The sequence below is a fragment of the Salmo trutta genome, chromosome 36, assembly GCF_901001165.1.
Source record: "Salmo trutta chromosome 36, fSalTru1.1, whole genome shotgun sequence".
In the NCBI taxonomy this organism is placed as follows: domain Eukaryota; kingdom Metazoa; phylum Chordata; class Actinopteri; order Salmoniformes; family Salmonidae; genus Salmo; species Salmo trutta.
In genome coordinates, this window is record NC_042992.1 from 40,924,044 (window position 1) to 40,951,477 (window position 27,434).

The 27,434-nt window shown below is 42.1% G+C and overlaps 1 protein-coding gene across 4 annotated transcripts; it reads right to left on the reverse strand.

The window, feature by feature from the left end:
• Window positions 1-4,597: 4,597 nt before the first annotated feature.
• Window positions 4,598-26,428, reverse strand: LOC115176112 (zinc finger and BTB domain-containing protein 22). 4 transcript variants are annotated; one of them, XM_029735933.1, is made up of 4 exons: window positions 26,136-26,428; window positions 11,732-11,949; window positions 9,791-10,601; window positions 4,598-6,033 (listed from the first exon to the last, which is right to left on the reverse strand). In XM_029735933.1, exons 2-4 carry the CDS (start codon window positions 11,942-11,944, stop codon window positions 4,940-4,942), a joined length of 2,118 nt encoding a protein of 705 aa, XP_029591793.1. In that variant the 5' UTR covers window positions 11,945-11,949; window positions 26,136-26,428; the 3' UTR covers window positions 4,598-4,939. The 4 variants fall into 4 exon arrangements, with proteins under 4 accessions (XP_029591793.1, XP_029591794.1, XP_029591795.1 ...); XM_029735934.1 differs by lacking the exon at window positions 26,136-26,428 and adding an exon at window positions 25,238-25,498; XM_029735935.1 differs by lacking the exon at window positions 26,136-26,428 and adding an exon at window positions 22,566-22,585.
• Window positions 26,429-27,434: the final 1,006 nt, after the last annotated feature.

Genomic DNA, 27,434 nt, shown 5'->3' on the forward strand with positions numbered 1-27,434 from the left:
CCAGAGCGCTCAAGACTTCAGACTGGGGCGAAGAGTCACCTTCCAACAAGACAATGACCTTAAGCACACAGCCAAGACAATGCAAGAGTGGCTTCGGGACAAGTCTCTGAATATCCTTGAGTGGCCCAGCCAGAGCCCGGACTTGAACCCGATCGAACATCTCTGGAGAGACCTGAAAATAGCTGTGCAGTGACGCTCCCCATCCAACCTGACAGAGCTTGAGAGGAACTGCAAAGAAAAATGGGAGAAACTCCCCAAATACAGGTGTTCCAAGCTTGTTGCGTCATGCCCAAGAAGACTCGAGGCTGTAATCACTGCCAAAGGTGCTTCAACAAAGTACTGAGTAAAGGGTCTGAATACTTATGTAAATGTAATATTTCATTTTTAATAAATGTGCAAACATTTCTAAAAACCTGTTTTTGCTTTGTCATTGTGGGGTAGTGTGTAGACTGATGAAGGAAAAAAACAATTGAATCCATTTTAGAATAAGGCTGTAACGTAACAAAATGTGGAAAAAGTCAAGGGGTCGGAATATTTTCCAAATGCACTGATAGGTTATATATGTATACAGAACCTTGCACAAAACCTATCCAACTGATCATCTCTTAGAAAAAAATATTAATTATTAGAATGAAGACTTTAAAATAACTGCTATAGGCACAAGATGTGTTGGAACATAACTAATGAAATTACATTTAATGAAAATGTACGCTTAATACAGTATAAACGAATGTATAGAATGTATTATACAAGAGACAAAATGCACATTTTACAGCACAACGTCAGAGTCACATCTTAAGTCTAAAAGTAACAATAGTTCATGCATTCTGAGGATGCTATAATGCCAAAAGTTATGGGCGGAGTTAGAACGTTGTCTGTCAGAAGTTTTACAATGTAAATGTTATTTTAAGCCGTCTGTCTCCATATTTCAAGACATGGCATACGAGGGTGCAGTGAAATATCCAATGGAGTGGACCATACATTTCTCGTCAATGATTTTGAAAAAACTTCTACTCAAAAACTGGAAATCAAATTATCCTCCATTACTACGACAGTGGATGAATCAAACGTATTATTATTTAAAAAGGCCTATTGAAAAGGTTTGGGCTACAGAGAAAACTTTAACAGTGCAATTTGAGTCAAGTGGCATAGAGTGCTACAAGCACTGAAAAGTTACAACGGGATGAAGGATGAGGGGCAATGTGGTTGAGACATACGTGATGTAAACTCAGCAAAAAAAGAAAAGTCCCTTTTTCAGGTCCCTGTCTTTCAAAGACAATTCGTAAAAATCCAAATAACTTCACAGATCTTCATTGTAAAGGGTTTAAACACTGTTTCCCACGCTTGTTCAATGAACCATAAACAATTAATGAATAAGCACCCGTGGAACGGTCGTTAAGACACTAACAGCTTACAGACGGTAGGCAATTAAGGTCACAGTCACAACTTAGGACACTAAAGAGGCCTTTCTACTGACTCTGAAAACACCAAAAGAAAGATGCCCAGCGTACCTGCTCATCTGCGTGAACGTGCCTTACACGGAACCCAAACCGGCTCCCCCTACACCAAACGCGATCACGACACGCAGGTTAAAATATCAAGACAAACCCTGAACCAATTACATGAATTTGGGGACAGGTCGAAAAGCATTAAACATGTATGGCAATTTAGCTAGTTAGCTTGCTTGCTGTTGCTAGCTAATTTGTCCTGGGATATAAACATTTGAGTTGTTATTTTACCTGAAATGCAGAAGGTCCTCTACTCCAACAATTAATCCACACATAAAACGGTCAACCGAATCGTTTCTAGTCTTCTCTCCTCCTTCCAGGCTTTTTCATCTTTGAACTTATATGGTGATTGATATCTAAACTTTCATAGTATTACTACGCCGACCGGCAAAACAGTTCGTCTTTCAATTACCCACATGGGTATAACCAATGAGGAGATGGCACGTGGGTACCTGCTTCAATAAACCAATGAGATGGGAGAGGCAGGACTTGCAGCGCAATCGGTTTCAGAAATAGAAAGGACTTATATTTTAGCCCTTGGCAACTCAGGCACTCGTTGATGCGCGCGAGCAGTGTGGTGCAATAATTGAATAACATAGATTTCTACATTTATTTTCCAACGCGCACACGACGCAAGCGGTGTGGTCAGCCTGTTAAGCATGCTGCGAGGCATGAGGACTGCAGACGTGACCAGGGCAATAAATTGCATGTCCGTACTGTGAGACGCCTAAGATAGCGCTACAGGGAGACAGGACGGACAGATGATCGTCCTCGCAGTGGCAGACCACGTGTAACAACACTTGCACAGGATCGGTACATCCGATCATCACACCTGCGGGACAGGTACATGATGGCAACAACTGCCCGAGTTACACCAGGAACGCACAATCCCTCAAATCAGTACTCAGACTGTACACAATAGTCTGAGAAAGGCTGGACTGAGGGCTTGTATGCCTGTTGTAAGGCAGGTCCTCACCAGACATCATTGGCAACAATGTCACCTATGGGCACAATCCCACCTACGCTGGAACAGACAGGACTGGCAAAAAGTGCTCTTCACTAACGAGCCGCGGTTTTGTCTTATCAGGGGCGATGGGCAGATTTGCGTTTATCGTCGAAGGAATGAGCATTACACCGAGGCCTGTATTATGGATTGGAACTGATTTGGAGGTGGAGGGTCCGTCATGGTCTGGGGTGGTGTGTCACAGCATCATCGGACTGAGCTCGTTGTCATTACAGGTAACCTCAACGCTGTGCGTTACAGGGAAGACATCCTTCTCCCTCATGTGGTACCCTTCCTGCAGGCTCATCCTGACATGACCCTCCAGCAAGACAATGCAACCAGCCATACTGCTCGTTCTGTGCGTGATTTCCTGCAAGACAGGAATGTCAGTGTTCTGCCATGGCCAGCAAAGAGCCCGGCTCTCAATCCCATTGAGCACATCTGGGACCTGTTGGATTGGAGGGTGAGGGCTAGGGCCATTCCCCCAGAAACCTGCAGGTGCCTTGGTGGAAGAGTGGGGTAACATCTCACAGAAAGAACTGGCAAATCTGGTGCAGTCCATGAGGAGGAGATGCACTGCAGATGCAGCTGGTGGCCACACAAGATACTGACTGTTACTTTTGATTTCGCCCCCGCCTTTGTTCAGGGACACATTATTCCATTTCTGTTAGTCACATGTCTGTGGAACTTGTTCAGTTTGTGTCTCAGTTGTTGAATCTTATGTTCATACAAATATTTACACATGTTAAGCTGAAAATAAACACAGTTGACAGTGAGAGGACGTTTCTTTTTTTGCTGGATTTATAGGGTTGCGGTGGGAACATGTGGGTCTGAGCAGGTGTGATGTCATTGATATTGGTTGAATGTGTGTGTCTGATTGTCTTTTGTTGTTGTTTGGGAAAGTAAAACATTTCTTAAAAAATACACTACCAGTAAAGTTTGGACACACCTTATCATTCAAGGAATAATACATACGGAATCATGTATGAACCAAAAAAGTGTTAAACAAATCAAAATATATTTTATATTTGAGATTCTTTTTAAGTAGCCACCCTTTACCTTGACAGCTTTGCACAGTCTTGGCATTCTCTCAACCAGCTTCATGAGGTATTCACCAGGAATGCATTTCAATTAACAGGTGTGCCTTGTTAAAAGTTAATATTTGTGGAATTTCTTTCCATCTTAATGTGTTTGAGCCAAACAGTGACAAGGTAGGGGTGGTGTACAGAAGATAGCCATATTTCGTAAAATACCAAGTCCATATTATAGCAAGAACAGCGCAAATAAGCAAAGAGAAATGACTGTCAATTATTGCTTTAAGACATGAAAAATGTCAAGAACTGAAAGTTTCTTCAAGTGTAGTCGCAAAAACCATCAAGCGCTATGATGAAACTGTCTCTCATGAAGACCGCCACAGTAAAGGAAGACCCAGTGTTACCTCTGCTGCAGAGGATAAGTTCATTAAAGTTAACTGCATCTCAGAAATTGCATCACAAATAAATGCTTTACAGATTAAGTAACAGACAACATCAACTGTTCAGAGGAGACTGCGTGAATCAGGCCTTCCTGGTAGAATTTCTGCAAAGAAACCACCACTAAATGACACCAATAAGAAGAACAGACTTGCTTGGGCCAAGAAACACGAGCAATGGACAATAGACAGGTGGAAATCTGTCCTTTGGTCTGATGAGATTTTTGGTTCCACCGCCATGTCTTTGTGAGACGCAGAGTAGGTGAACGGATGATCTCCGCATGTGTGGTTCCCACCGTAGAGCACGGAGGTGTGATGGTGTGGGGGTGCTTTGCTGTTGACACTGTCAGTGATCTATTTAGAATTCAAAGCACACTTAACCAGCATGGCTGCCACAGCATTCTGCAGCGATACGCCATCCCATCTGGTTTGCGCTTAGTGGGACTATCATTTGTTTTTCAACAGGACAACGACCCAACTCATCTCCAGGCTGTTAGGCTACACTTTCAATTAATATTCAGTAATTTCTTCTAATATTCCTGGGAAGCAAACCACCACAGTTATGGCATTATGTTAGTTATCCAATATGACCCTGATAACTTCTTGTTCAAACCATATCTGTGCAAACAACATTTTATTGTGACTCAAATACATTCACAAGACAGCTCATAAGATAAATTGGCTCATTTAAATATGCAAAATGTACAGACTCACATCACGCAAATTACATGTTTGTGCCCTCTTTCGAGATATCAATAGCATGATGGGATAGTCATTTAAATAAATAATAAAACATAAATGTCCCTCATAGAATAGTTGTTCACAAACAGGTGCATTAACATGGATTGGAGTGTTAATGGTTTACACATGGACCATTATGAGCATAATCATCAACCAATCTAATACTCAATTCAAGTGCTGTGGGCCCTATATTCCACCAGTTTCCCTCATTTAGCTTCAGCTAAACCTGTCGCTGGCTTCCTCCTTAAAGTTGTGACTAACCAGAGTCCTTGACTGAGAGCCTAACTCAGCCCCAACCCCTAACAACCCACTCATCCCAGACTCCGCCTCCCCCTGAAAGTCTGCCTGCTCCACTTTCACCTGCCCGCCCTGTGAGAGAAACCCCTCCCCGAATCCATAAGCATAACCATCGTCCATGTCGGCAGCCGCTCTGGTGTTACTACTGGCAGCAGCGCCATCACAGCTGGCGGCCAGTCTCTCACAGCGGGCCTGGTGGCGCAGGAAACTGTCCCTCCAGATTACCTTCTTCCCACACAGGCCACACTCATAAGGCCGCAGCCCACCATGGGTCTTCAGGTGCTTGGTCAGGTGGTGCTTCATCTTGAAGCTCTTGGTGCACACAGGGCAGGCGAAGGGCCGCAGGTTGAGGTGCTGCATCTTGACGTGGCGGTCACGCATGCTCTTCAGGGTGTAGGCCTTCCCACAGTGGCAGAAGTGCACTTTACCCGTGTAAGGGGCCCCGGCAAGGGAGAGGGAGGAGGAAGAGGGGATGGGGGGTGAGGAGGAAGGGGGGAATGGAGCAGGGGATGGGGACAGGTGGCAGCTGGAGGTTGGGGTACCACCACCATGGGTCATGTCTGCCCCAGAGGGCCAGTTCAACTCTTGGGCCCCCAGGATAAAGTCATTGTCATCAGGAGAGTCAGGTACTAAGGGTCTCTGAGAAACTTGCCCGGTGCCATCCTCAATCTCATCATAGGTGCCCCTTCCAAAAGCACCATCTGCAAATCGGCCAAAGTCCACTTCCTCTTCATCTTCTTCATCGTCTTCTCTTCTGTAGTATTCCTCTCCAGCTTGCGGCCTAGCTACTTGCTGAGACCAGGGACCGGCCTGCCACTGCATCCGGGATGAGGGTGTAGGAGCTGGGCAGGAAGGGCCAGGAATCACATCATCTGGATCCACAGCATGAGGAGAAGTCAGGGCTGAGCTTCTCCCCAGCGGTCTCTCCTCTTTCTTCTGCAGCTCCCCTGAGCTCTTTTTCCCCTCTGGCTGTCCTCCCTCTTCAACTTGGTGTACACTAGTGTGGAAGTCTCCTGGAGAAATACAAAAACAGAGAGATGTACAATGTACAAAGGACATACACATAGATAATTATATAATGGTACTCTAAGGTACAGGGATTTGTGCTTATCCCATATTGGTGCTTATCATCTCATAAATAGGAGACAGTTTAAAATGATCAGCAGTTGAAACAAAGCATATTCCCTGCCCCGGTAAAAAGCTGATGGATGGTGCTAGAAAAATGTAACCACAAAACATAGCTATGGGTGCATCCATGATTTAAAAATTATAGCCTCAACATGGTTAAAACTACAAAAAGAAAGGAGGACCAAGGCACTCTTCATATAATGAATTAAAATGCCTTTATTTGAATGGCATGTTCAATAGAAACAAAGTTTAAAAAATCAGACGCGTTTCGGCTGCATGGCCTTTGTCAGGGAGTACAAAGAAATAATACAAAGTCCTCTTTTGAACAGCTTTTCCAATTAGCCCTAATTTGGAGAGAGAATGGTTACAAAATTGATTGGACACACCTAATAAGCAATACTATATACACATTAAAAAGTGAAATACTGTAGCTATGTTATCATAAAAATACAACTCCAAGCTAGAAGTATCAGAACACTTAGAAAGGTAGTTCTAACCTTAAATATGACTGGGAGAAGTGTCAAGAAAAAGAAAGCAATATATTCCATAGTACACTAGAACACAGCAAAACATGAACAACAACAGTCTAAACATAGTTGAGGGCAATTTAGCAAAATGTCCACTAGATGACCGTAAATGGACCTATCAACAACCCTACAGGAAGGGTGAGAAATCCATATCTTCATTTAAACCAGGGTACTTGGTGGCCTGTAGTTTGTAAATCCAAAAACTTTCCCTTTGGTTTAACTGTTTAAAGAAGGTCCCGTTTTCTAATAGAGGCCGGAACATGATCAATACCCATAGCTTGTAGGGAGGCAGGGTTGCCATGGTGTAAGGATGTGATGCCTTGCCATGGGGTAGTCCTCATTGCCTACAGTGCATAGTATTCTACATTGGATGGACAAAGAGACGCCTTCAGGACCGCTTAGCGGAACACAAGTATGCCATACGGGTAGGCAATGAAGACTACCCCATGGCAAGGCACTACAAGTCCTTACACCATGGCAACCCTGCCTCCCTACAAGCTATGGGTATTGATCATGTTCCGGCCTCTATTAGAAGAGGGGACCATCTTAAACAGTTAAACCAAAGGGAAAGTTTTGGGATTTACAAACTACAGGCCACTAAGTACCCTGGTTTAAATGAAGATATGGATTTCTCACCCTTCCTGTAGGGTTGTTGATAGGTCCATTTACGGTCATCTAGTGGACATTTTGCTAAATTGCCCTCAACTATGTTTAGACTGTTGTTGTTCATGTTTTGCTGTGTTCTAGTGTACTATGGAATATATTGCTTTCTTTTTCTTGACACTTCTCCCAGTCATATTTAAGGTTAGAACTACCTTTAAGTGTTCTGATACTTCTAGCTTGGAGTTGTATTTTTATGATAACATAGCTACAGTATTTCACTTTTTAATGTGTATAGTATTGCTTACTAGGTGTGTCCAATCAATTTTGTAACCACTCCCTCTTCAAATTAGGGCTAGTTGGAAAAGCTGTTCAAAAAGAGGACATTGTATTATTTTTTTGTACTCCCTGACAAAGGCCATGCAGCCAAAACGCGTCGGATTTAAAAAAAACTTTGTTTCTATTGAACATGCCATACAAATAAAGGCATTTTAATTTTAATTAATTACATGAGTGCCTTGGCGATCCTTTCTTTTTGATGACTAATTCACCCCTTTTACCAAAGAGCACCTTCTGTCTACCAAAATGTACTATTGTGTACCTTAGAAACGCTTCCCTTCCTCCTCCTTCTAATGGTTTAAACTACAGTTGAAGTCAGAAGTTTACATACACTTAGGTTGGAGTCATTAAAACTCCTTTTTTTTACATTACATTTTTTCGGTTAGGACATCAACTTTGTGCATGACAAGTAATTTTTCCAACAATTGTTTACAGAGATTGTTTCACTTAGAATTCACTGTATCGCAATTCCAGTGGGTCAGAAGTTTACATACACCAAGTTGACTGTGCCTCTAAACAGCTTGGAAAATTCCAGAAAATGATGTCAAGGCTTTAGAAGCTTTTGATAGGCTAAATGACATCATTTGAGTCAATTGGAGGTGTACCTGTGGCTATATTTCAAGGCCTACCTTCAAACTCAGTGCCTCTTTGCTTGACATGATGGGAAAATCAAATGAAATCAGCCAAGACCTCAGGAAAAAAAATAGTAGACCTCCACAAGTCTGGTTCATCCTTGGGAGCAATTTCCAAACGCCTGAAGGTACCACGTTCATCTGTACAAACAATAGTACGCAAGTATAAACACCATGGGACCACGCAGCCGTCATACCGCTCAGGAAGGAGACGCGTTCTGTCTCCTAGAGATGAATGTACTTTGGTGCAAAAGTGCAAATCAATCCCAGAACAGCAGCAAAGGACCTTGTAAAGATGCTGGAGTAAATAGGTACAAAAGTATCTATATCCACAGTAAAACGAGTCCTATATCGACATAAGCTGAAAAGCCGCTCAGCAAGGAAGAAGCCACTGCTCCAAAACCACCATAAAAAAGCCAGACTACGGTTTGCAACTGCACATGGGGACAAAGATCATACTTTTTGGAGAAATGTCCTCTGGTCTGATGAAACAAAAATATAACTGTGTGGCCATAATTTCCATCGTTATGTTTGGAAGAAAAAGGGGAAGGCTTGCAAGATGAAGAACACCGTCCCAACCGTGAGCACGGGGGTGGCAGCATCATGTTGTGGGGGTGCTTTGCTGCAGGAGGGACTGGTGCACGTCACAAAATAGATGGCATCATGAGGATGAAAAATTATTTGGATATATTGAACAACATTAGTCAGGAAGTTAAAGCTTGGTCGCAAATGGGTCTTCCAAATGGACAATGACCCCAAGCATACTTCCAAAGTTGTGGCAAAATGGCTTAAGGACAACAAAGTCAAGGTATTGGAGTGGCCATCACAAAGCCCTGACCTCAATCCCATAGAAAGTGTGTGGGCAGAACTGAAAAAGCATGTGTGAGCAAGGAGGCCCACAAACCTGACTCAGTTACACCAGCTCTGTCAGGAGTAATGGGCCAAAATTCACCCAACTTATTGTGGGAAGTTTGTGGGAGGCTACCCAAAACGTTTGACCCAAGTTAAACAATTTAAAGGCAATGCTACGAAATACTAATTGAGCGTATGTAAACTTCTGACCCACTGGGAATGTGATAAAAGAAATAAAAGCGGAAATAAAAATCACTCTACACTATTATTCTGACAATTCCCATTCTTCAAATAAAGTGGTGATCCTAACTGACCTAAGACAGGGCATTTTTACTGGGATTAAATGTCAGGAATTGTGAAAAACTGTTTTAAATGTATTTGGCTAAGGTGTATGTAAACTTCCGACTTGAACAGTATGTAGTGTTTGTTTAGATTACTTTGTTTACAAACATTGGAGTAAAACAAGCTTATATTTGGTGTTCTGAAGGGTTACGACAGTTGAACTAAACTCATGTGGCATTTATAAGGTATATTCTTCAAGAATCAATGGGTACATATCATTAATTTATAAGTCCAAAAATTGATGTAGCAACTGCAGAATGCCCCTTTGAGAGAGAATTGTATAAACACAACCAACCCAGGCATATCAATGTCCAAGTCTGGTTTACATTTCACATTCTAGGAGTACATACCAGAGTTTCCTCTTCGCTCAGGCACCTCCCTCTTCTCCTCTTCCCCCATTTCTTCATTTGCTTCAATCCCTCTTTCAGTCCCTCTCTTCTCCTGAGGCTCTTCCCCAAAGCCCCCTCCACTTCCTCTATCCCTGCCATGGAGTTTCTCAGCACTTGGTGGCACTGCCCTCTGTCTCAGTCTAGCTCTCAGTCTCAACGACTCACCAGGAATCCCCCCATGCCTGGTGTGGCTATGGTCCAGTCCTCTCCCATCATGATGGCTTAGGGGGCTGGCTTTGCTGTGGCTGAACATCCACACCTCCTCACAGCTGGAGTAGTCACTCTCCCCAGCAGGGTGGTAGTCCAGGTGTGAGTCAGCTAGGTGCTGGGCAGGCATGGATATGACTTGCTGGGGTGAGGACCTGGGGCGGCTCCACCTGGGGAACTGCTGGGGCCTCCTCCACGTGGCCAATGGAGGCAGAGAATTCTGCTCCTGGCCATAGGGCCTCCTCTCCTTACCTTTCCCCTCTCTCTCCATGTATAGGCAGTCGGTGCTGCTTGGGGACTGCTGCCTTGAGGAGGCACCATGGTGTGTGGCAGCTGCAGCATCCCCAGGGTTGCATTCTGCTGGGGGTCGAGGTCTCTTCAGGATCTCTGTACACTTGTCAACAATATGCCACATCTGGAGGAAGCTGGCTACCGTCACGTAGTTGACAATGTCATCACGCACTATGCTCAGTTGGCCAGTGTAGGCTGAACTCAGGACACTCTCAAAGGCCACAGGGTCCATGACAGAGGGCAGAGACACTGTCGTCACATTCTTCAGCAACACCTGGTGAAAGTGATAACAAAAACTAGGATTTCACAATAGAGGTCTACAAGGCTCCACCTGTAGCCGAATACCTGAGACGGGATCTGAGCGGGTCCGGATCCAGAATTTGAAAAAAATGTCTCGGGTCTGATAGGATTGTCACAGGTATGTGTAATTTTAACTGACTTGTCCGGAAGAACCCATATAGATCCGAACGCGACTGCTGCTGTAGAGCGAGAGAGAAATATTATTTATGCTGTTGCTCTTTGCTTTTCACAAGAGTGGCGCATGTAGCTTGTTGTTGGCCAATCATAAGTCATCAAAGCAACAACAGGCTACAGTCAGAGCCTTCCTGTGGGGCAAAAGGAGATAGGCTACAACGACCAAGAGCCAACAGGTAGGCTACTACTTTATATTCTGAATGGAGTTGTTGTTTGTAACTGTTGGATGAGAAAGCGCATGCAGCTGCCATCAGCCTAGCTAGCTTCTCCCGGTTTGATGGAGTCAAGACAGGTATTATGTAGTCATATTCGATGATAAATAACCTAGCTAGGGCAACTAATAGTCTATTATAACATGAGTCGCCTTGGTTAGTTGCAGTCTCTCCCTCCCTCCTCCCTGTGTCACTCGCTCACACTCAGTAGCCTACAGACACACACACAGAGCATGGCCCCTGCTAGAGCTTCACCTCTATCTACCTCACACTTTATTAGTGCTGGTTAATAAAGTAGCTTAAAAATTGACTTTTCTGCTGCTTCCCTCACTTGGATCTGACCAGTTCTATATGGAATGGGTCTAGTTGTCCTCAGGTCCATTTGGAACGGGTCTCTATATTGTAAAAAAGTATTTATGTATATCAGGTCCAGATGGGAAATACCAGGTCTATTTCGGAACGGGTCCAACTTCAGATAGACAACTCTCACAACAAATCACAAGTTTGTGTAGGCTTAAAATGTGGGCGGGAAATGTGCTAGGGCAATAAGCGGATAAGGCAGTGACGTACGAAAGCCAGATCTCCCCATCACTGCCTTGTCTTCTAAGCCAAACTGACCTTGTTAACAAACAGAGGTGTTAGCCAGAACATTGGTACATTGTGTCAACCCAAGAGAGACTACTAGTACACACACTCATATAAACCCAGACAGACAAACCTGATCGTGAAAGTATGGCGAGGAGGCAGCCAGCACACAGCGGTGGGCCCTGAACACCTGTCCCTGCACCTGGATGGAGAGGTCACAGAGCCGTCCTTCCTCCCGCTGTCGATTTAGGCTGTCCAAAACTGCTGCACGCACACCGGGGAAGCATACTTGAACCATCGGGCCAGCAGGGGCACCAGAAACTATGCTAATGCAGCCCTGATCCATTGAGCCTAAAGCCAGGGAAGAAGAAAATTGTGTTAGCTAGCTAGCAGTAAAGGTTAGTGCTATCCGGGAATCCTTGGGATGTCCCTACCCAAAACCCTAACCTTTCATTTGTGATGGGGGGGATAAATCGATAGTTAAATATCAGGATATTATTTTTCTGCTAGTTGGCACATCAACTCCAGTATTTTTCCTTCATAGCTTGTTCTCCATCTTCGTTTTAAATAGGTAGCCAATTTGTTTTCAGCACTTTTTTCCCCATGACTCATCAAAACTTTCTCATAGCTCTTTCTTGTCCCTCTCTAGCCCAATATTGGACTAAAGGAGCCTAACGTTACTCCTTAGCCCAAGGACCCTGCACGTTCCGTTTGTCTCGAAGCCAAAACAGCCACATTTTCATTTAAAATGTGAATCGATTCTCAATTGCAGTACGGTTCTCTAATTTCATATTTCAACAAATGCAAAACACACACTTACTTTACACTTTTTTCCCACAGATGCGACCAAAAGTATTTTTCAGTGACAAGTCTGTGCCATCTGTCTTCCGTTTAATAACCACAGGTAGTCCACACGGTCTTACTCTGCTTTCCATAAACAAGCGCTGTAACATGGAAATATGGCCGCGTGGGGAACCCTAAGCCTACTTTTTCTTCTTCGATGAGGTTTAATGGCGGTTGGCATCCAATAAAGGTTGGATTACTGCCACCCTCTAGACAATCCCTTTATACTTTGCTTGAAAATAAAAATGTTAAATCAACAAATACCCTACCATCTAATCCACTACCTTACTCCACTATTTAAATATATCTAGTTCTACCTCAGGCCAACAGCCTGAAAGGGCGGGACACCGCCACTCAACACATCCTGTAACTCTGGGTGTCAAGTCTCGCACACCCAAATTAGATGTCGACCGATTATGATTTTTCAACGCCGATACCGATTTTGAGGCCCAAAAAAAGACGCTACCGATTAATTGGACGATTTTTTATATTTATCTATTTGTAATAACGACAATTACAACAATACTGAATGAACACTTATTTTAACTTAATATAATACATCAATAAAATCAATTTAGCCTCAAATAAATAATGAATCATGTTCAATTTGGTTCAATTTGGTTTAAATAATGCAAAAACAAAGTGTTGGACAAGAAAGTAAAAGTGCAATATGTGCCATGTAAAAAAAGCTAACGTTTAAGTTCCTTGCTCAGAACATGAGAACATATGAAAGCTGGTGGTTCCTTATAACATGAGTCTTCAATATTCCCAGGTAAGTTTTAGGTTGTAGTTATAGGAATTATATGACTATTTCTCTCTATACTTCATATACCTTTGACTATTGGATGTTCTTATAGGCACTTTAGTATTGCCAGTGTAACAGTATAGCTTTCGTCCCTCTCCTCGCTCCTACTTGGGCTGGAACCAGGAACACATCGACAACAGCCACCCTCGAAGCAGCGTTACCCATGCAGAGCAAGGGGAAAAACTACTCCAAGTCTCAGAGCGAGTGACGTTTGAAACGCCATTAGCACGCACCCGGCTAACTAGCTAGCCATTTCACATCGGTTACACCAGCCTAATCTTGGGAGTTGACAGGCTTGAAGTCAAACAGCGCAATGCATTGCGAAGGGCTGCTGGAAAATGCACGAAAGTGCTGTTTGAATTAACGCTTACGAGCCTGCTGCAGCCTACCATCGCACAGTCAGACTGCTCTATCAAATCATAGACTTAATTATATAATAATAACAACACACAGAAATACGAGCCTTAGGTCATTAATATGGTCGAATCCGGAAACTGTCATCTCGAAAACAAAACGTTTTTCCTGTCAGTGAAATACGGAACCGTTCCGTATTTTATCTAACGGGTGGCATCCCTAAGTCTAAATATTCCTGTTACATTGCACAACCTTCAATGTTATGTCATAATTACGTAAAATTCTGGCAAATTAGTTCGCAACGAGCCAGGCGGCCCAAACTGTTGCATATACCCTGACTCTGCGTGCAATGAACGCAAGAGAAGTGACACAATTTCACCTGGTTAATATTGCCTGCTAACCTGGATTTCTTTTAGCTAAATATGCAGGTTTAAAAATATATACTTCTGTGTATTGATTTTAAGAAAGACATTGATGTTTATGGTTAGGTACAGTCGTGCAACGATTGTGCTTTTTCGCAAATGCGCTTTTGTTAAATCATCCCCCGTTTGGCGAAGTCGGCTGTCTTTGTTAGGAAGAAATAGTCTTCACACAGTTCGCAACGAGTCAGGCGGCCCAAACTGCTGCATATACCCAGACTCTGTTTGCAAGAGAAGTGACACATTTTCCCTAGTAAAAAGAAATTCATGTTAGCAGGCAATATAAACTAAATATGCAGGTTTAAAAATATATACTTGTGTATCGATTTTAAGAAAGGCATTGATGTTTATGGTTGGAGCAATGTGTACCTAAGCGATTATATGCAACGCAGGACAGGCTAGATAAACTAGTAATATCATCAACCATGTGTAGTTAACTAGTGATTATGATTGATTGTTTTTTATAAGATAAGTTTAATGCTAGCTAGCAACTTACCTTGGCTTCTTACTGCATTCGCGTAACAGGCAGGCTCCTCGTGGAGTGCAATGTAAAGCAGGTGGTTAGAGCGTTGGATTAGTTAACCGTAAGTTTGCAAGATTGAATCCCCGAGCTGACAAGGTAAAAATCTGTCATTCTGCCCCTGAACAAGGCAGTTAACCCACCGTTCCTAGGCCGTCATTGAAAATAAGAATGTGTTCTTCACCTCTTACATCTAGACATTCCGCTAGCGGAACACCTGCTCCAATAGCCAATGATGGGCGTGGCGCGAAATACAAACTCCTCTAAAATCCGAAAACTTATATTTTTCAACAATATGACTATTTTACACCATTTTAAAGACAAGACTCTCCTTTATCTAACCACACTGTCCGATTTCAAAAAGGCTTTACAGCGAAAGCAAAACATTAGATTATGTCAGCAGAGTACCCAGCCAGAAATAATCAGACACCCATTTTTCAAGCTAGCATATAATGTCACAAAAACAAAACCACAGCTAAATGCAGCACTAACCTTTGATGATCTTCATCAGATGACAACCCTAGGACATTATGTTATACAATGCATGCATGTTTTGTTCAACCAAGTTCATATTTATATCAAAAACCAGCTTTTTTACATTAGCATGTGACGTTCAGAACTAGCATACCCCCCGCAAACTTCCGGTGAATTTACTAAATTACTCACGATAAACATTCACAAAAAACATAATTATTTTAAGAATTATAGATACAAAACTCCTCTATGCTCTCGATATGTCCGATTTTAAAATAGCTTTTCGGTGAAAGCACATTTTGCAATATTCTCAGTAGATAGCCCGGCATCACAGGACTAGCTATTTAGACACCCAGCAAGTTTAGCCTTCACCAAACTCCGATTTACTATTAGAAAAGTTTGATTACCTTTGGTGTTCTTCGTCAGAATGCACTCCCAGGACTTCTACTTCAATAACAAATGTTGGTTTGGTCCCAAATAATCCATTGTTATATCCAAGACCTATTCGGATAGTGTTCAAGACACTATCCGAATGGTAAAGAAGGGTTACGAGCACGACGCATTTCGTGACAAAAAAATTCTAAATATTCCATTACCGTACTTCGAAGCATGTCAACCGCTGTTTAAAATCAAGCGATAATATTCCGACCGGGAGTCGTTGTATCCGTTCAAAGACGATAGAATAAAAACATGGGGTCGTCTCGTGCACGAGCATGAGTCCCATTGTCCGCTGATAGACCACTTAGCAAATGCGCTAAAGCTTTTCAGCCAGGGCTTGGAATTACGTCATTCAGCTTTTTGCCGCCTTCTGAGAGCCCATGGGAGCCGTAGGAAGTGTCACGTAACAGCAGAGATCCCCTGTATTGGATAGAGATAATCAAGGAGGGCAAAAAATGGTCAGAGAGGGCACTTCCTGTTTGGAATCTTCTCAGGTTTTGGCCTGCCAAATGAGTTCTGTTATACTCACAGACACCATTCAAACAGTTTTAGAAACTTTGGAGTGTTTTCTATCCAAAGCTAATAATTAGATGCATATTCTAGTTTCTGGGCAGGAGTAATAATCAGATTAAAAATCGGGTACGTTTTTTATCCGGCTGTGAAAATACTGCCCCCTATCCATAACAGGTTTGCCCCCTATCCATAACGACTTGCCTAGTTAAATAAAAGGTCTAAAAAAATACAAAATCGGCCAAATCGGCATCTAAAAATACCAATTTCCGATTGTTATGAAAACTTGAAAATCGGCCATTCCGATTAATCGGTCGACCTCTAACCCAATTAGCTCTCTGCAGCTGCCACTACAACCTCAACCATCCCTGCAGTTCAGTTGATAACCATTGCTATAAAATGCAAAAAAATCTAAATCTTACTGAAGCATATATTACTTGTTGGCCAATCCCTCTGTACTGGTACAGATCTACTACTCATACCACTCCTCTCAGGATCCCTCCCCGTTGACCCATTTTCTTCCACTACCTCAGCATACGACAACTTCTGCAATACTCTAACCCTGGAAACCTCAACCTGCCTCTCTCGCACAGGACATTTCTGATCCCGAGCCCCATGGGCACCCCTACAATTAACAAATACCACTACTTTCCCCAATGCTACACATTCCTTTGTCTCATGTCCTTCTGCACACTTCTCACACCTAGGAACCTCCCTCCTACACAAACTTCTGCCACTTGCCCATAAGCTTGACACCTGTAACAACGTAATGTTGTCGGCACAAAAGCTTGTACAATATAACTTACATTATACAGTGCCTTCGGAAAGTAATCAGACCCATTTACTTTTTTCACATGTTGTTGACTTATTCTAAAATGGATTAAATAAAACAATTTCCTCAATCTACACACAATACCCCATAATGACAAAGCGAAAACAGGTTTTTAGAAATGTTTGCAAATTTATTAAAATCAGAACACATAAATACCTTATTTACATAAGTATTAAGACCCTTCGCTATGCGACTCAAAATTGAGCTCAGGTGCATCTTGTTTCTTTTGATCATCCTTAACAGGTTTCTCCAACTTGTTTGGAGTCCATGTCAAATCAATTGAATTTATCACAGGTGATTTGGAAAGGCACACACACACACCTGTCTATATAAGGTCCCACAGTTGACAGTGCATGTCAGAGCAAAAACCAAGCCATGGGGTCAAAGGAATTGTCCGTCGAGCTTTGAGAGATCACAGATCTGGGGAAGGGTAACAAAACATTTCTGCAGCATTGAAGGTCCCCAAGAGAACAGTGGCCCCTAGCATTCTTAAATGGAAGAAGTTAGGAACCACCAAGACTCTTCCTAGAGCTGGCCACCCGGCCAAACTGAGCAATCGGGGGAGAAGGGCCTTGGTCAGGGAGGTGACCAAGAACCTGACGGTCACTGACAGAGCTCCAGAGTTCTACTGTGGAGATGGGAGAACCTTCCAGAAGGAGAACCATCTCTGCAGCATTCCACCAAATCATGGCTTTATGGTAGAGTGGCCAGAAGGAAGCCACTCCTCAGCAAAAAGGCACATTGTCGATAGCCCACTTGGAGCTTGCCAAAAGGCACCTAAGGACTCTCAGACCATGAGAAACAAGATTATCTGGTCTGATGAAACCAAGATTGAACTCTTTGGCCTGAATGCAAAGCATCACGTCTGGAGGAAACCCGGCACCATCCCTACGTTGAAGCACGGTGGTGGCAGCATCATGCTGTTGGGATGTTTATCAGTGGCAGGCACTGGGAGACTAGTCAGGATCGAGGCAAAGATGAACAGAGCAAAGTATAGAGAGATACAGGTGTGCCAAGCTTGTGGCGTCATACCCAAGAAGACTCAAGGCTTTAATCGCTACCAAAGGTGCTTCAACAAAGTATAGGGTCTGCATACTTATTGAGTTTAAAAAATATATATAAGCAAACATTTCTAAAAAAAGATTTTGCTTTGTCTTTAAGGGGTTTTGTGTGTATATTGATAAAGGAAAAAAGTATTTAATACATTTTAGAATAAATCTGTAACCTAAGCCAAGGGGTCTGAATACTTTCCAAAGGCAGTGTATAACCTAACAATCACTTTGTCGGGCAAAGACTCAACATTAAAACTCAAAAGAACAGATAACAGCTCTTCTGTTTCACCACTCACGCCACCCTGTCAGCGTCGCGATGAGCATCACAAACACCGGGAATCTTCCCCTTCAATTGATGAATATGTAAACATTTCCACTACCCCTGGATTCACTCCTTTTAAATGGCACCCTTGTCTTGAGAGCAAAACAATTAATATCTCAAATCAAATTTTACTGGTCACATACACATGGTTAGCAGATCTTAATGCGCTTGTAGTGAAATGCTTGTGCTTCTAGTTCCGACTATGCAGTAAAATCTAACAAGTAATCTAACAAATTACTGTGCTTTTAAACAGCTTGGACAATCCCAGAAAATTATGTCATGACTTCAGAAGCATCCGATAGGCTAAATGACATCATTTGAGTCAATTGGAGGTGTACCTGTGGATGTATTTCAAGGCCTAAATTCAAACGCAGTGCCTCTTTGCTTGACATCATGGAAAAATCAAAAGAAATCAGCCAAGACCTCAGAAAAAGAAAATAGTAGACCTCCACAAGTCTGGTTCATCCTTGGGAGCAATTTCCAAACGCCTGAAGGTACCACGTTCATCTGTACAAACAATAGTACGCAAGTATAAACACCATGGGACCACGCAGCCGTCATACCGCTCAGGAAGGAGATGCGTTCTGTCTCCTAGAGATGAATGTACTTTGGTGCAAAAGTGCAAATCAATCCCAGAACAGCAGCAAAGGACATTGTGAAGATGCTGGAGGAAACAAATACAAAGGTATCTATATCCACAGTAAAACGAGTCCTATATCGACAACCTGAAAGGCCGCTCAGCAAGGAAGAAGCCACTGCTCCAAAACCGACAATAAAAAAACAAAAAACAGACTACGGTTTGCAACTGCACATTGGGACAAAGATCTGACTTTTTGGAGAAATGTCCTCTGGTCTGAAACAAAAATAGAACTGTGTGGCCATAATGACCATTATGTTTGGAGGAAAAAGGGGGACGCTTGAAAGCCGAAGAACACCATCCCAAACACCATCCCAACCGTGAAGCACGGGGGTGGTAGCATCATGTTGTGGGGGTACTTTGCTGCAGGATGGACTGGTGCACTTCACAAAATAGATAACATCATGAGGATGAAAAATTATTTGGATATATTGAAGCAACATCTCAAGACATCAGTCAGGAAGTTAAAGCTTGGTCGCAAACGGATCTTCCAAATGGACAATGACCCCAAGCATACTTCCAAAGTTGTGGCAAAATGCCTTAAGGACAACAAAGTCAAAGTATTGGAGTGGCCATCACAAAGCCCTGACCTCAATCCCATAGAAAATGTGTGAGCAGAACTGAAAAAGCGTGTGCGAGCAAGGAGGCCTACAAAACTGACTCAGCTACACCAGCTCTGTCAGGAGTAATTGGCCAAAATTCACCCAACTTATTGTGGGAAGCTTGTGGAAGGCTACCCGAAAAATTTGACCCAAGTTAAACAATTTAAAGGCAATGCTACCAAAGACGAATTGAGTGTATGTAAACTTCTGACCCACTGGGAATGTGATGAAAGAAATAAAAGCTTAAATAAATCACACTACTATTATTCTGACATTTAACATTCTTAAAATAAAGTGGTAATCCTAACTGACCTAAAACAGGGCATTTTTACTAGGATTTAAAGTCAGGAATTGTGAAACTGAATTAAAAGTATTTGGCTAAGGTGTATGTAAACTTCCGACTTCAACTGTAACATTGACGGTTGTGCAATGCAACAGCAATATTTTGACTTAGGGATGCCACCCGTTCGATAAAATACGGAAAGGTTCCGTATTTCACTGAAAGAATAAACGTTTTGTTTTCGAAATGATAGTTTCCGGATTTGACTATATTAATGACCTAAGGCTTGCCTTTCTGTGTGTTTATTATAATTAAGTCTATGATTTGATATTTGATAGAGCAGTCTGACTGAGCGGTATAAGGCAGCAGCAGGGTCGTTAGCATTCATTCAAACAGCACTTCCCTGCGCTTGCCAGCAGCTCTTTGCAATGCTTGAAGCACAGCTTCAGGGGGGGCTCCCACTGCTGTATCCTGAAGTCCACGGTCATCTCCTTTGTTTTGTTGACGTTGAGTGAGGTTATTTTTCTGACACCAAACTCTGTGGGCCCTCATCTCCTCCCTGTAGGCTGTCTCGTTGTTGTTGGTTATCAGGCCTACCACTGTAGTGTCGTCTGCAAACTTGATGATTGAGTTGGAAGCGTGTCATGGTTGAACAGGGAGTACAGGAGAGGGCTGAGAACGCACCCTTGTGGTGCGCCAGTGTTTAGGATCAGTGGGGTGGAAATGTTGTTTCCTAACCTCACCACCTGGGGGCGGCCCGTCAGAAAGTCCAGGACCCAGTTGCACATGGTTGGGTCGAGATCCAGGGTCTTAATGACGAGTTTGGAGTGTACTATGGTGTTAAATGCTGAGCTGTAGTCAATGAACAGCATTCCTACATAGGTATTCCTCTTGTCCAGATGGAATAGGACAGTGTGCAGTGTGATGGTGATTGCATCGTCAGTGGACCTATTGGGGCGGTAAACAAATTGGAAAAGGTCTAGGGTATCAGGTAGGGTGGAGGTGATATGGTCCTTGACTAGTCTCTCAAAGCACTTCATGATGACAAAAGTGAGTGCAATGGGGCGATAGTCATTTAGTTCAGTTACCTTAGCTTTCTTGGGAACAGGAACAATGGTGGCCATCTTGAAGCATGTGGGGACAACAGACTGGGTTTGGTTGAATATGTCCGTAAACACACCAGCCAGCTGGTCTGCGCATGCTCTGAGGACGCGGCTAGGGATGCCGTCTGGGCCGGCGGCCTTGCGAGGGTTAACACGTTTAAATGTTTTACTCACATTGGCTACAGATAAGGATAGCCCACAAGCTTTGGTAGCGGCCGTGTCAGTGGCACTGTATTGTCCTCAAAGTGAGCAAAGAAGTTGTCTGGGAGCAAGACGTCGGTGTCCGCGACGGGGCTGGTTTTCTTTTTGTAATCCGTGATTGACTGTAGACCCTGCCACATTCGTCTCGTATTTGAACCGTTGAACTGCGACTCTACTTTGTCTCTATACTGACGCTTTGCTTGTTTGATTGCCTTGGAGGGAATAGCTGTACTGCTTGTATTCGGTCATGTTTCCGGTCGCCTTGCCATGATTAAAAGCGGTGGTTCACACTTTCAAGTCAAAATTCACCTAAGGCTGAAAAACAGCTAAAGATTTTTGGTTGAGCTGGAACACTAGTGCGAGGCCTTAGCAAATGAATTGAAACGAACCATCGCTGAGCCCCTTCTTACTGGAATGATCCTTAGAATTCCATTTTCTCTAAACGGCACTAAAAAAGGTAGAACTTTTTATTTTACCGCTACAATCTGTTCTTAGGACGAAACTGGAAAATAACTTGTGTAGAAAGTAAACACCCGCACCTCAATGGTGCCAAGTGTGCTTATGTCTGAATAACAAGGAAGTAGGAAAAAATTGCAACTTCTGACTATTTCTGGTCTAGCAACCTTGTCATTAGAAAGAGGAGATTATCCTGATTAAACTGGTGTCCGACATGAAAAAAAAATCTAAATATACACATTGTGAGATATTTGACGAAATATACCAGCATGCCTCTCTATAGGAAAACAATGGGGGAGCTCAGAGTTCCAAGAGCAAAAATGATTTTGGAGCTAGTGTTTGATGACAACGGAGCACGCTGCCAGCCTTATAATTACAAAGATGAGTTTCTCATGACTAAAATGGTGTCTGACTTGAAAAAAAATTGAGATGTAGAATAATATTGAGATGTTTATTCACAAAATAAGCATACCTATATTTCCCCTATAGGAAACAATGGGACAACCTCAGAGTTCCATCAGTCAATTTTTTATATTTGACGTTTTAACTACCAGTAAACAAACATCATTAGAAAAAAATAGGTTATCCTGATTAGAAGGGTGTAGAACTTCAAACCATCAAAATACATACATTGAGATATTTATCAAAATAGACATGTCCCCATTTCCCCAAAACAATGGCAGTCTGAAAGTTTTAAAAGCAGTCTTATTTACCAGCTTACCATTTATCTACTACCATTTGCCTTTTGGTGTTTAACATTTAGTGGTTTGTAGTCAAGCGGTTAGGAGCATTGCACACTAGCCTGAAAGGTGGCTGGTTCGAATCCCCAAGCCGACTAGGTAAAAAATAATTAGCCGATGTACCCTTGAGCAAGGCACTTAACCCAAATTGCTCTTGCAAGTCACTCTGGATAAGAGTGTCTGCTAAACGACTAAAATGTAAACTAGCTTGGCTCTAACTTTTCATTATTCACAGATCTACTCCTCTGATGGCAGGCAGGCACACTCCTGAAACCTAACTGCTCAGCAAATCAAAGGCTCTTTTGAGAGCTACCAGATTTATATTTATATATATATATATATATATATATATATATATATATAAAAAGCTCATTTTCACCTTGTGGTTATATGTTGAAGGGTTGTTACTTTGGTAGACAATGTCTCCTATCTACATAAAAAGTAAAACAATGTTTTAAGTTAAACCCACAACACCATACATTTAGTTATGCTATAAATGGTCATTTTGTAATTGTAAGTGTTAAATGAGCTAGAACATTTTATATTTTGCAATTCTGAGTAATTACTACTTTAGTAAGGATATACACTTTATTCAGTACTACTGTAATTGCTAAATAATTCCAATAGATGGCAACATAATACCACAAATGACATTTCAGAAGATTAGTTTACTCCCAGGATACACCACTCCCCCAAACAGGAAAACTCCTGCGCGCGCTTTTTTCTGTCCCTTTCCACACTGCTAACGCGAGAGGAAGGACTGAAAAGGATTTAACAGATTACTATGAAGTAATATAATGATGATTCATGTTTATTATTACCAGTTTTTATGCTAATGTTTTGAAATTATACTTGATTACTATAACGATTATCAATAACCGTGAACGATAATTCAGTCATCTCTGGTCGACAAAAACATATTTTCCTAGTACATTTATTGTCAAATTCATCAACCAGCATCGAGCCACTCTGCCTTCTCGCACAAGTAGTCAACTCAACAAGCTCCGCCACAAGCTTGTGCCGTCAACGAGCACTCTGCCTACTCGCGCAAGTGAGGGGCATGTTGAGGTAAATTTGCTAACCACGAGGGTTGCATGATGTCATCTCTTGGTGGCTGTGGAAGATGCACCTTTTGTCTTTTCTATTCCAAGGCTGTTCACTCGCACTGTCATATGAGACATTACGATGATTTCATAACGTATGTATACTAGGGATGAGGTTAGGGCATCTGACTAGTAATTATTTGGCCAGGGTTCAATACATGCTATAGTTACATTTTTTGCTCTCCCAAAAGCAACACAGGCCTAATACAAGAGAAAGATATAGACATACCTAACTAAAGTAATGAGTGACCATTTCAGAAAATCATGGGACATACAGTCTTTGGCTGAATGCTATTTTATGTCAGTCCTATTGCTGCCTGAAGCCTATAACTGATGCTTTGTGGTCTTATGCTGCCATCTATTGGAAACATTTAGCAATTAAAAGTTATTAATTTACATATAAATATTGGTGAGGCAGCTGAGAAAGTGTATTTTTATTATTAATTCCTGAGATCGGTCTAAAACCTAACCCACCTATCCTTTGCCAATTGTTGGACTTTCACATAGACGTTACTAGGTCACACCCAGTTCAAACCACAATTTTTTTTTTTTTTTTTTAAAGTGGCATGTTTATCAAGTGCTCTGCCTTGCAATAATACATATAAAATAACTAATGATAAAACAGCAAAATGCATAGGACTTGATTAAAAAAATAATATTTAGTAATTGAATGGTATTTACTAAGGCTACGCTACATTAGAATTTGGGTTAGGGCTAAAAATAGGTTATGCCTAGGGTTAAAGGCTAAAATGGGTTACACCTAGGGTCAGGTTTAAGGTTAACACCGTACCCAAACTGGCCGTGTGCAAATTGATTTTGTCCCCTACACTAAACGCGATCACGACACGCAGGTTGAAATATCAAAACAAACTGAACCAATTCTATTATTTTGGGGACAGGTCGAAAAGCATTAAACATTTACAGCAATTGATCTAACTAGCTTGCAGTTGCTAGCTAATGTGTCCTATTTAGCTAGCTTGCTGTTGCTAGCTAAATTTGTCCTGGGATATAAACGTTGAATTGTTATTTTACCTGAAATGCACAAGGTCCTCTACTCCGACAATTAATCCACACATAAAACCGTCAACCGAATCGTTTCTAGTCATCTCTCCTCCTTCCAGGCTTTTTCTTCTTAGGACTTTATATGGCGATTGGCATCTAACTTTCAGTTACCACGATGACCGACCGAACTCGGTTCATCTTTCAATCACCCACGTGGGTATAACCAATGAGATGGCACATGGGTATCTGCTTCTACAAACCAATGAGATGGGAGAGGCAGGACTTGCACAGCGTTCAGTGTCACAATTAGAACTGACTTCTATTTTAGCGCTTGGCAACGCAGACACTTGTTGGCGCAATAATTGAATAACATGTATGTTTACATTTATTTTACAATGCACGCGATGCGAGCGGTGTTGTCAGCATGTAAGGTAAAAAACAGAATGGGTTTATAGCTCTCTTGCGCCTCCCTGTGGGCACTACATACTTCATTCGCGACACTTGCTAGCCTCAATATGAGGTAGTAACTGCGTCAGCTCTACAAATCAATGAACTAGACCTATCCATTTGGTTTGCAACTCAGTGAACCTGCGCAGCATTTGCTCAATTCGGTGCCTACAAACAAACAGATTGCAATGCATATCTAATGACCAAGCAGCCATTTAGAAACAACAAATCCTTAAAAAAAAGGTTATTTCTTAATAAAATAATGTATTCTGGCTGTTTAAAATCGGCCACATCTTGAAAAAGAAGACAGGGATATGCATTTAGGTTCTACACCTTTTTCTGAAAAAATTATACGGTTAAATGTGACCAGAAAACGTTTAACGTTTGAAAGCTACACTCCAGCCATCTCTAGTACTGTAGGTCACCACAACGTGTACACAGGCGAACTGTTAGAGCGCTCACCAAGTAGCCTTAACCTTGTTAATGATGAGTTAGTTACCTGAGGTAAGCCTACAAGGTTAAGCAGAACAATGGGAAGGGAATATATCGTTCGGAAGGCGAGTTTGCTCTATAGAACTAATAGGGGCTGGCAGGGTAAAAAAATGAACCTAAAATAAGGCGGTTTTTCGCGATTACTTAAACACTACGGCAAATAGCTGGGACAAGCGGTACGAAACTGGGCTCAATGGCGGATGCAATGAACTAGTTTCTATTAGAAAAAAAAAAGTTTTTAGAAATGTCATGTGCCCAGCCTATCTGCAGCTGATATAGTGAGCAATATGTTTGGAACATCGAAATGCATATAGAAATCGTGAGAATCACAATACATATCGCATCGGAACCTAACTAAGTATCGTGATAATATCTGAGGTCCCTGGCAATTCCCAGCCCAAACATTGACCTTTTTAAATGACAACTTCAATGCGGTAGCAAGGACCTAGCAGTTAGCTACCTTTGCTTTTTAGCTAGTCCGCTAACTTCTAGCTAGTTATGTAAATTGTGAATATATAGTTAACTAGCAGTCGGACTATGGTGGTGGAGGATAATTTACCCAATATGGTATTGACCTAGTGCCTTCAATATTCCTAGGTTTACGATAATCTTAAATGTACTGGGGATTTATCTAACTATATTAGCTAGCTAGCTACAACCAGAAAGGGTTTAAGGGCCTATATATATACGCAGCCCTAACCGTACCGCCATTCATTGGCAGTCTGATATTATAGCTAGGAATAGTGAACATTAGAAATACCGAAAATTGTCTAGCTAGTTAGTTTGCTTGTCCATTCACCTCAGTGCACTCAACTCGTAGTCAGTAGCTAGTCAGGCTAACTGTAGCTAAATTAGTACGAAACAAAATCTGTGCAATTCCACAATAGCTTTAGCTAGATAATTACCTCTGTTTTAAGGTTCTCAAAGCGAAACGAGTCTTCAAAATATGCCAGCAATTTCAGCTAAAGCACATTCTATGCAGCGTTGTTCAATCACCCCGTCCTCTTTTGGTAACACACAATCGACTCGACAATTCCATCATGGGTGTGAGAGCTTGTCTGTGACTGTGCCCATATAGCTACCAACCATGGCTAACTCATGGAACCACTAAAATCATCTAGGCATCTACCCCTCGTTATGTATTGTCTCCTAGATCCTTGAATGAGTAGGTGTGTACAAACTTTTGTCTGGTACTGTACGTGTGAATGTACAATCCCAGTCACATGTTTGGACACACCTACTCGTTCAAGGGGTTTTCTTTCTTTGTACATCATAACTATGAAATAACACATATGGAATCATGTAGTAACCAAAAAGGTGTTAAATCAATCAAAATATATTTTAGATACTTCAAAGTAGCCACCATTCGCTTGATGACAGCTTTGCACACTCTTGTTATTCTCTCAACCAGCTTCACCTGGAATGCTTTTCCAACAGTCTTGAAGGAGTTCCCAAACATGCTGAGCACTTGTTGGCTGTTTTTCCTTCACTCTGCGGTCTGACTCATCCCAAACCACCTCAATTGGGTTGAAGTCAGGTGATTGTGGAGGCCAGGTCATCTCATGCAGCGCTCCATCACTCTCCTTGGTCAAATATCCCTTACACAGCCTGAAGATGTGTTGGGTCATTGTCCTGTTGAAAAACAAATGATAGTCCCATTAAGCGCAAACCAGATGGGATGGTGTATCGCTGCAGAATGCTGTGGTAGCCATGCTGGTTAAGTGTGCCTTGAATTCTAAATAAATCACAGACAGTGTCACCAGCAAAGCACCATCACACTTCCTCCTCCGTGCTTCACGTTGGGAACCACACAGAGATCATACGTTCACGAACTCTGCGTCTCACAACTACACAAAGGTTGGAACCAAAAATCTCACATTTGGACTCATCATCCCAAAGGACAGATTTCCACCAGTCTAATGTCAATTGCTTGTGTTTCTTAGCCCAAGCAAGTCTATTCTTATTGGTGTCCTTTAGTAGTGGTTTCATAATAGCACTTGACGGTTTTTGCGATTTCACTTGAAGAAACTTTCAAAGTTCTTGGAAGTTTCTGGATTGACTGACCTTCATGTCTTAAAGTAATGATGGACTGTCGTTTCTCTTTGCTTATTTGAGCTGTTCTTGCCATAATCTGGACTTGGTCTTTTACCAAATAGTGCTATCCTCTGTATACCAGCCCTACCTTGTCACAACACAACTGATTG

Bases quoted from the DNA above. Each gene is read 5' to 3' on its own strand.
- LOC115176112 (XM_029735933.1), bottom strand. From the start codon at position 11,944: ATGGATCAGGGCTGCATTAGCATAGTTTCTGGTGCCCCTGCTGGCCCG. The intron at 10,602-11,731 runs GTTTGTCTGTCT...CACTTTCACCAG, and splicing joins CGCCATACTTTCACGATCAG to GTGTTGCTGAAGAATGTGAC. The intron at 6,034-9,790 runs GTATGTACTCCT...GTATTTCTCCAG, and splicing joins TGAGCGAAGAGGAAACTCTG to GAGACTTCCACACTAGTGTA.